Here is an 8,993-nt window from a genome sequence, read left to right as displayed (position 1 = left end):
GGAGCCATCTGGTATGGTGATCTCGGGGCAACACCAGGAGAGGATGTCATGCCATATCGTGCGGGAGAAAACGCACTTGACCAGGACATGTTGAAGGGTCTCAGCATGTTGGGCACATAGCACACAAGCAGGCTTGTGCGGAAGGCCACGCCGCTCCAGCCGGTCAGCCGTCCAACATCGGTTGACGGAGGCAAGGTAAATGAAGAACTTGACAGAGAGGGGGGCGCTCGACTTCCACACGATGCGCCAGTGCTCGGACGTAGTAGAGCTGGTGAATAGGGCATTATAGCAGGAGGAAGCGGAGTAAACCCCGTTTTCAGTCCACTTCCAAAGAATGGTGTCGGGCTCCTGGGATGGATTGATAGTCTGCAGGCGACACCAAAGGTCGAAGTACTCCAGCGCAGCCGCCGGGCCAAGGTGGTCGTGGATGTCGCTGATCCACGCGCGATCCACAAGAGCAGCAGCGACGGTACGCGATCGACGTCGCCGGCTTGGGACAAGAGCGGTAAGGTTCGGGGCGAGATCACTGATAGAGCAGCCCTGGAGCCATTTGTCGGTCCAGAAGCGACAAGATGTGACATTCCTGATGGACCAAGTCGTCTAGGCGTGGAAGAACTGAAGAGCCTCGGGTCCGGAGGGCGGCTGGAGATGTGACCATGGGCGGGAGCCATGAGAAGGGCGGAGCCAAAGCCATCGGACCCAAAGGGAGATGCCGGTGCGGTGAAGATTACGAATTTCGAGCCCGCCAAGCTCGAGAGGACGACAAACTCTTGCCCAGCTAACGAGGCAAGATCTAGCGCGGGCGTCTTTACGGCCATGCAATAGGAAGTCACGGATGATCCGGTTCGCCTTCTTGAGGATAGGTGGGGACAGTGACATGACCAGAAGTATGTGCACGGGCATAGCCATAAGAACTTGCTGGACCAAGGCGAGGCGTTCCCCTCACGAGAGAAGCGCGGCCTTCCAGGTTGCCAACTTGCGAAGTAACTTGTCGATGAGGGGAAGCAAGTGGGTGGCAGGCACCTTGCCGAGGGAGAGGGGGAGGCCTAGTTATTGGATGGGGAAGGCCACGACCGGGCAGGTCAGGGAGGAGCCAACCGCATCGGAAACCTCAAGAGTGCACTGGATTGACGCCGCCGAACACTTAGCAGAATTGGTGCGTAGTCCGGACACAACCCCAGTATTCGTTGTATTACTATAATTGAAGATGAATAGATCATAAGTTTTTCCCGCTGAAAGAAAGATTGAAAATGAATAAACATGACAACCGTAGATCTTCTGCCTTTGGGTTTCCTTCTCATCCTGGCTTCTCAAGCTAGTCTGCTAAGTCAGTCGACGTGCCCCATGCAATGGAAATTGATCATGGCATCCCAGAGTGCCATAGCCTTTTTTTAAAGAATCCGGAGTGCCATAGCCAGCGGCAACAGGTTCCACAAGCTTGAGGTGCCAGCAATGGCGGGGCCAGGCCTCGCGGGGGGAGCGGCGACACTCAAATCCTGAAGAGAGGGGCGCTGGGTCCGATGGGTCCACGACGGAAACAAACATGAGGTCATGTACGGTCTGCGGATAGATAGTTAATGTTTTTGCTACTATATAGTAGTATGAGGTACGTACAGTAGTTTCCGAAATCCAATCTGCGCCCTCCGCCCGCGGCGCGACTAGCAAGTACCGGCAACCATGGAGGTATACTTCCTCGCCTCCTCCTTCCAGCCACCCGTCGTCACTTGCGCCAGCGCCGCTACACCTCCTGGGTTCTCCTCGACAAGAAGGCCTACTTTGCGAGGAGGGTTTTTGCGGTTTCAGTGTGTGCGCGCACAGTTATGAAGGTGGTGGAGACGAATAGTCTACTAGTTCCTGAGTTTCGGTACTCGGCATACGAAGGCGAATAGTCAAGTAACCGTTGACATGTCATCACTGGACCCGCCAGTCAGAATGGTACCGACTGTTTTGCGGTGAAGAACTCGGCGTATATGTGCGTTTTTTTAGAAACAAAAAAATTGTGGGAATACTTGTTAACCCGGTGGCCGCACGAAATTGGTGGTATAAATTTAGTGCTTTTATAGTGCACTAGCACATATGCCCGTGCGTTGCAACGGGGAAAATTGATGTTTTGCACAAGCATAATGTCCCACAGCATCGGATTCATTATGAAGAACATGTTGTAACGCAACATCGTCCTTCTACAAAATGAATATAAAAAAATACGTCGCAATTTAGTCGTGTTCATATTTTCTTTGCGGGGCGTAATGTCCCACTGATTTCATTTAAATACAATCCTCTTTAATGGCATTTAAGTATGATCCTTTTATTAATTACCATGAAGACCTCGTCCGTTTTAGTCGGGAATCAAATCCTTACTTTTCTAATTTAGTAGCCCCAACACATTAATGCATATAGATCCTTTCTTTTAATTATCCTACCTTTTTACCTCAAATCCTTCACGTAGAATTTATTAAGACCACAATCTTTCTAATAGTTATTCCACCGTTTTACCCATAATCCTTTCTTTAATTAGCCTCATTCATTTAAATATTATATTTAAGCCCACAATCCTTCCTTTGTTAGCTCATTCGCTTAATTAGCTCTCCCTAAACATGAGCCTTGGACCTCACCCTTCCCCATCTACAGGAACAAAGGGCGATTTGTGCGAACCCCGGGCTCTCCAGCTCGCCGTTGCCGAATCGACGGCTCCTTCACCCTCCGCCAGACGCTCCGGCGGCGGGAGGACGGGGGAGGCCCGATTTGCAGCGTGTACATAGTGTAGGAGTGCCTAGGGAGCCAGCTGGTGGCGTCGTGGAGGCGGCGGTGCGTGTGGATCCGCTTTTTGCAGGTGTTGGTCTCCCCTTCGGCGGCGATGTTCCGGTGGAGCTCCGCGATGGACCAGCTCCTTTCTTTGTGCTCGCTGCTCGGTGGAGAGGTCGTGCATGGTTCCCCCGTGCCGGAGATCGAGAGATGGCGATTCCGGCGGTTGAAGATCTGGAGAAGGAAGGCAATGTTGAGCGGTGCAACGACGATGACGGCCATGGGTGTAGGTCCTCAGGGACCGTTGATCGGAGACTTCCCGTTTTGCCCGGGGGCTGCTTCGATCCAAGGCGTCAGCGAGCAACGGCGAACGGCGTGTCACCGGCTCGTCCACGGCGCCGGCGTAGTCGGGTTGCAGAGGGGCTTGGTTGTAATTTCCTTTTCTATGTGGACCTTTCAGTAATTTGGTCGTTTTAATATCAACTCCTTTTTCTCGTAAAAAATAAATAAATAAACATGATGATTGTCACTCGTATATTTAGAGTGAGTTGGGATTAGTAATTATGAAAGGTACATAAGTCTTTGGTTGTTACATCTAAGAGATAGACAGAAGGTCTTGTGTTCAATTCCCACAATGTTGATTTATTTTGACCCAATTATTTTTGCGGTCTCTCTATGAAAGCCCATAAAAGGCCCATCAACATACAAGTAACTGGTCCAGACCGCTTAACGTGTGTAAACCAAACGTAAAAGACTAAACCAAACCAAAAATACCTATTCCGATTCTAGGGTTTAATGCCAGAAATTTCAATCCGCGCCGTCGCCACGTAAAACCATGGACATATAGAGCTGGATGTCCCTGCATGTGGCCCTCGGTCCATGCCCAGGCCCTGCGCGCCCAACCAGGAGGGAGGGCCCAGCACTGGGGCCACGGAGAGGCCGCCGGCGTGCGGTTTGTTGCCCGTTTAAATCCCCAGAAATTATCGAGGAGGGGGACGGGGCGGGGGATTCACAAGACCTGGCACGGTGTATAAAAATGAGGCACGTATTACCATAAAAGGACAAGTCTACCCAAGCTGCCTAGCCTATATGGACACAACATGTTTGCTTTCCTTGTTTAACTCAAACACCACGCATGGCATGCAAGCCAACCTTGTAAAGCACACCTGCCTAGAACAGTACGTAATATATCTCCTGATCTAACCTTGCACTGCTAGAACACGTACTACTAATCGGCCTATCCTAGTATTGGCACAAGATTACCTAGCATAGATCATGGATCGTATCCGAGTGAGGTCAAAGTGTCAAACCCACCCACGGGGACTATGGCGCTGGATTGGGGTTGGGGCCCGATCCCTGCGGGGCACGTTTAAATCCACGGCCGCCTTGCAGCCGAACAAAATCTAAAGATCAGGGTATCCTCCTTCCAGCCTGCCGATTAGCAACCATGGAGAGATACTTCGTCGCCTCCCCCTTCCAGACCCCCGTCATCACTCGCGCCAGCGCCTGCTACGCCCCCTGGGTTCTCCTCGACACGAAGGCCTACTTCGCCGTCCGTGAGAACGCCACGACCGCCGAAGCTGTGACCAGCACCGGGAAGGCATTCAAGGTCACCTTCTGCCTGGCCTACCCGCCGGCCATCTCCCACTTCTGCGTCCATGCCCCCGAGTTCCAGCGCGACGACTTAACGCCCGAGCTCCTGGTCGTCTTCTCTTCCAAGTACTTGGTGCTCCTCCGCTTTATTTCCGGGAGAACCCGTTCGGGATCTCGGCTCGAGGAGTACTTCGTCTACAAGGCCGACCACGGCAAGCCGTCGCTCACACTGATCCCGCGTACTCCTCCGGGCACCACAAACTCGTTAAGCTTGTGCGTCCTGCCATTCGACGACAATGATGGGGGATTTGTCGTCGCAGATCTCTGCAAGACACTAGTGTCCCCGTCAGACTACAAGCTCCACGTCTTCTCTTCCAGAACAGGCAAGTGGGCCACTACGCCTTTGCGGTTGCAAACATATGCCGGGGTGAGGAAAGAGGACCTGCCGGGCCATTTTTTCAACAAGGTGGTCGCGCTCGGAGGAGGTGCCGTCGGCTGGACCGACCTCTGGCGTGGCATTATCACCTGCAATGTGTTTGACAAGAACCCCGTTCTTAGTTTCATCCCGATACCCATGCTTGCATACTGTGACGAGCAACGGATAAGTGGCCCGTGGCTCGTCCGGGATGTCACCTGCTCCAATGGTTACATCAAGTTTGTCGAGCTGGAACTTATTACTCAAAAGAGCAGCGAGACAAGAGAGGATAATCTTGACAGTGTCGATATCATCCACGATTCTGAGCTGTTCTTCCACAATGAGAATGCCCGCACCAACAAAAAAAAGCGCCTAATTGACGCCTGTGTTGGATGGAAGCTCCGGACGTGTACTAGGCATACCAGCTGGAACTATTGGCGCAAGGGGCAACCTATTGATATAGATGGCTTCTCGGCTGACAACCCTGAGCGTTATATGTTGCTCCCACAGCTCTGGAATTCTGCGGCTGGAAGATCGGCACCAAGGAATCAGTGTTCAGCTTGCCCCACCACCCTAGGCATGGACAGCGAGGATGTTGTTTACATGATGTCGAAACTGTCACATGATGATAAGAACGCATGGATGGTTGGTGTTAACCTTGGAAAGAAGACGACGGACGTGCGTGTACAAGTTTCTGGTGCGAGAGTCCGTTATTTCAATCTGGAGCTCCACATCTGCGAATTCTCTGAATATCTAAATGCAACTCCAAGGTAAATTTCTTTGGTTATCTTTATTATACGTAACATGTTTCCTGCTGGTTACACAACAATACAAGATTGTAAAAATTAATTGTACCAATTCCCTATTTCTACACCTGACATATATGTTTCCTTCTTCTTTGCTTCAGGTCAAGTACTGGTGGAGTCAAACATGTGCCAGATGCGGAACATAATTGTCATCTGTGATCAGACAGTATTACTGAAAACAATCTGGTACACTATGGTCATCATAATTTTTGCTGTGGTTAATTTCCCATTTTTGAAGCAGTGCAATTTTAACCGTGTGCCTGTACCTTGGAACAGTAGCTACTACAATCAGAGCTCCTATGAGAATGAACCGCTGGTTGGATTGTTAGTAGGATGGTGGTACCTGCAGCTCATCAGGACATTTGACTCTTTGTTGTTTCATAAATGCAGATTATCCTTTCAGTGAAAGATGACATTCCTGTCGATAGCAAGACGCCCATGGTGACTTCGTCAGTTTTTTAGCTCAGCAACTCCGACCCGGTCTTCAATAGGCAATGCGTGTGGGTGGGTGGGTGGGTCAGGGGGTGATGTGAGCGTGCGTGTCTACGTTGTAATCAGTGTTTCTGAAAAAAAAAATGATTACCTATAGATACGCTAATGTTGCACAGGCTATGGATAATCTTATAGTGACGCACATATGTTTCTCATGAAAATAGCAAGTTAACTCAAAGAATTTATCACACAAATAGTCAATATGTCATGTACGATGACGAAGAATGACTTCCATGTTATGATTCAGGTAGGTCTTTTCACCAATCAATCCGTAACTTATATTCTAGCTAGCAAAAAAACACATATTGTAGCTTCTTTTGGGTACCACTAGCAAATTTGCCCATGCGTTGCACCGGTTGAAAACAAAATCCTCACACTTCCAGATCGATCCATCTGTAATGAGAAGTGTCACTTCTCATCTTCAATACCATCATTGATAGTTGTTACGTTGTGCACCTATTCGCGATGAATGTGGTCAATTTTAAGATGACAAGCTTCGTCGTTAACACACCGCTTTTGTGAGCCCATTCCTGCACCGACTTGTAATTCTATGGACAACACTTGTGTTTTGCTATGAAATACATATGAGCCCAACTTGTCATGCATATGGTGTCGGGTGGTCTTCAATCATCGGGCGCTCAGAAGGTGAGTACACAATGACGGACACTAGTTGGTCGACATGGTCATCAACGATGAAGACACGGTCCCCCGCAAAAGAAACGCTTGGACCGGGTTGAGAGGAAGTCATTGATATTATTCATCATGATTGTAACATTTGATTTTAAGTAATAAAGAATTATTTCACACAAAAAAACATATATGCCTAGAAAGAAGTGGTGTTTCTTAACCCTTGGGATCGGAAGAGGAGCGATCAGTAAAAAACATATGAGGCCGACCCGATCCAACAAATCCAGTCTTCCCATCGGGAACGACGTACACATGGGAGCTAGCTTGGCATGACCAACACCTATTTTTGTCCCCGAGGCCCAATGCAAAGCTGGAGTCCAATAGAACATGCCTGTGAGTGGCCTAAACCGTATGGATGAAACGAGTTATTTGATTACTTGAGACCACATACGAATGTACGAATCGGGCGAATTTTGCCAGACCAATTCTTCTTTTTGGGGAATCCAATTCTGCGTGTAGGTCGCTTGTAGGTCCTCTTCTGGGCCGCCCATTCCGGGTGCTTCCCCATACCAGTTTAGGGAACATCTTTTTCTATTGTCTTTTCTTCTGGTTTTCCTTTTTGTTTCTTTTTTTAGTTTTAATTTTTCTTTTATATATTTTTTTCTCTTTTTCGTGCTGCAAACATATTTCCAAATTCTTGAAGATTTTTTGAAATCATCAACATGTTTTCAAATTCACAAAAATATTATTTTAAACTTGTATATTTTTCAAATTTGAGATTTTTTTAAAACGTGAGTTGAATTCACAAACATTTTCTATGAACTTGTATACATTTTTTAAATTGATGAGAATTTTAGGAAACTATATTTTTTAAATCGGCAATTGTTTCTTTGAATCAGCAAACTTTTTATCAATTGATGAACAAATTTTTGAATCGATGAATTTTTTTTGAATCAGTGAACTTTTTTTGTATCAACGAACATTTTTCCGGAATGCACGAACAGTTTTTGAATCTTTGAACTTTTTCTTTGTAATTGACAATCATTTTTTTCATTTCCTTGAACATTTAAAAAAATCATGGACATTTTCTGAATTCACAAATTCAAATTCACAAATATTTTTTCAGTATGAGAACATTTTTCCAAAATCATGATCTTGTTTTAATCCACAAATATATTAGGCTTTCCAGGGGAAAATCAGATTTTTTTAAAACAAATTGGAAATTTTTTAAGTCAAGAATTATTTTAAAGAAGAAAAAAACATAAGAAAAGCAAAAGAGCAAAAAAACGAAATGAAAAAAGAGACGGTGTCCCGGCCAGGTCAAGGGCCAGCCCAATGGTGGCGGGGTATAGGTCGCCTTCTTTTTAACCTGCCTGCCTTTCTTTTTTCACAGGAATAACGCTAGATAATTCTAAAAATAAAAGAATAACGCTAGATGAGTTGGTTAGCTTATAATGTACGAAACATATTTGTAGACCAAAAAAAATGGAGAAACAATCCTTCTTTTAATATTAGGTATATAGATCATCAACGGGGATTGGGATAGTATTCAAGTAGATAGCAAAAACCTTATATTGTAGCTTCTTTTGGGCACCATTATCAGCGGGGTTTGGGATAATATTCAAGTAGCTAGTGTAAGTGCATCTAGTGCCACCCCTAATTGGTTTTGGAGTATTGACGACAAACCTAGTTGAGGGACTAATGTGTTTGTGAGAATTGCAGGAAAACACAGGTAGAAGTCCCTCATTGATTCGGTTTCACTACCAGAGATGACCCCTAAAAATGTACGAAGACATTGAAGACAATGGTGGTTTATGAAGATATTCATATTGAAGACAATGACACGAGAAGACTCCCTATGAAGCCTTTGGAACTCGAAGACCTAGATCCTTCGTAGTTTTATTTCATTCATGTTGTGTCATAGAAACCACCGTACTGTTAAGTGGGGTCGAAGAGAACCAGTCAGAATGACTGAAGTGATGCCAAATTCAAATCCTATGTCTTCGAGCGAAGACTTTGAGAGAAAATCTTGTCCGGAGTTAGACAAGTCAGCTTTACTTGTAGCCCAAGTAAAGTTGCCGTGTGAGTTCAAAATTCGACCGTTGGTACACGTGTCAGTTCCTTAGTGACCCAGGGTCATTTCAGACAGATCAGGTCGGGTTGCCAAGTGGCTATAAATAGTCCACCCCCACAACCTTAAATGGTTGGCTGCTCAGATTTCAGTGCACGGCTTTTGTCGTTTGAGAGCAACCCACCTCGAAGCCTTTGAAAGAAAAATTCCCAGTGAGGAGAAAAGTCCTAACCAACCAGAGCCAGAG

General features: G+C 46.7%; 1 protein-coding gene across 1 annotated transcript; it reads left to right on the top strand.

Moving 5' to 3' along the window:
• Positions 1-4,189: 4,189 nt before the first annotated feature.
• On the top strand, positions 4,190-5,962 carry LOC147976605 (uncharacterized). Its single transcript, XM_087520916.1, has 2 exons — positions 4,190-5,520; positions 5,947-5,962. Exons 1-2 carry the CDS (start codon positions 4,190-4,192, stop codon positions 5,960-5,962), a joined length of 1,347 nt encoding a protein of 448 aa, XP_087377042.1.
• Positions 5,963-8,993: the final 3,031 nt, after the last annotated feature.

This window comes from Triticum urartu, chromosome 4A (genome assembly GCF_056163025.1).
Source record: "Triticum urartu cultivar PI428250 chromosome 4A, HENAU_Tu73, whole genome shotgun sequence".
NCBI classification, from domain to species: Eukaryota; Viridiplantae; Streptophyta; class Magnoliopsida; order Poales; family Poaceae; genus Triticum; species Triticum urartu.
Note: the sequence above shows the minus strand (reverse complement) of the source record. Positions and strands in the feature narration are given on the sequence as shown.

Excerpts from the sequence above, each read along its gene's own strand:
- LOC147976605 (XM_087520916.1), top strand. The coding sequence starts at position 4,190 with ATGGAGAGATACTTCGTCGCCTCCCCCTTCCAGACCCCCGTCATCACT.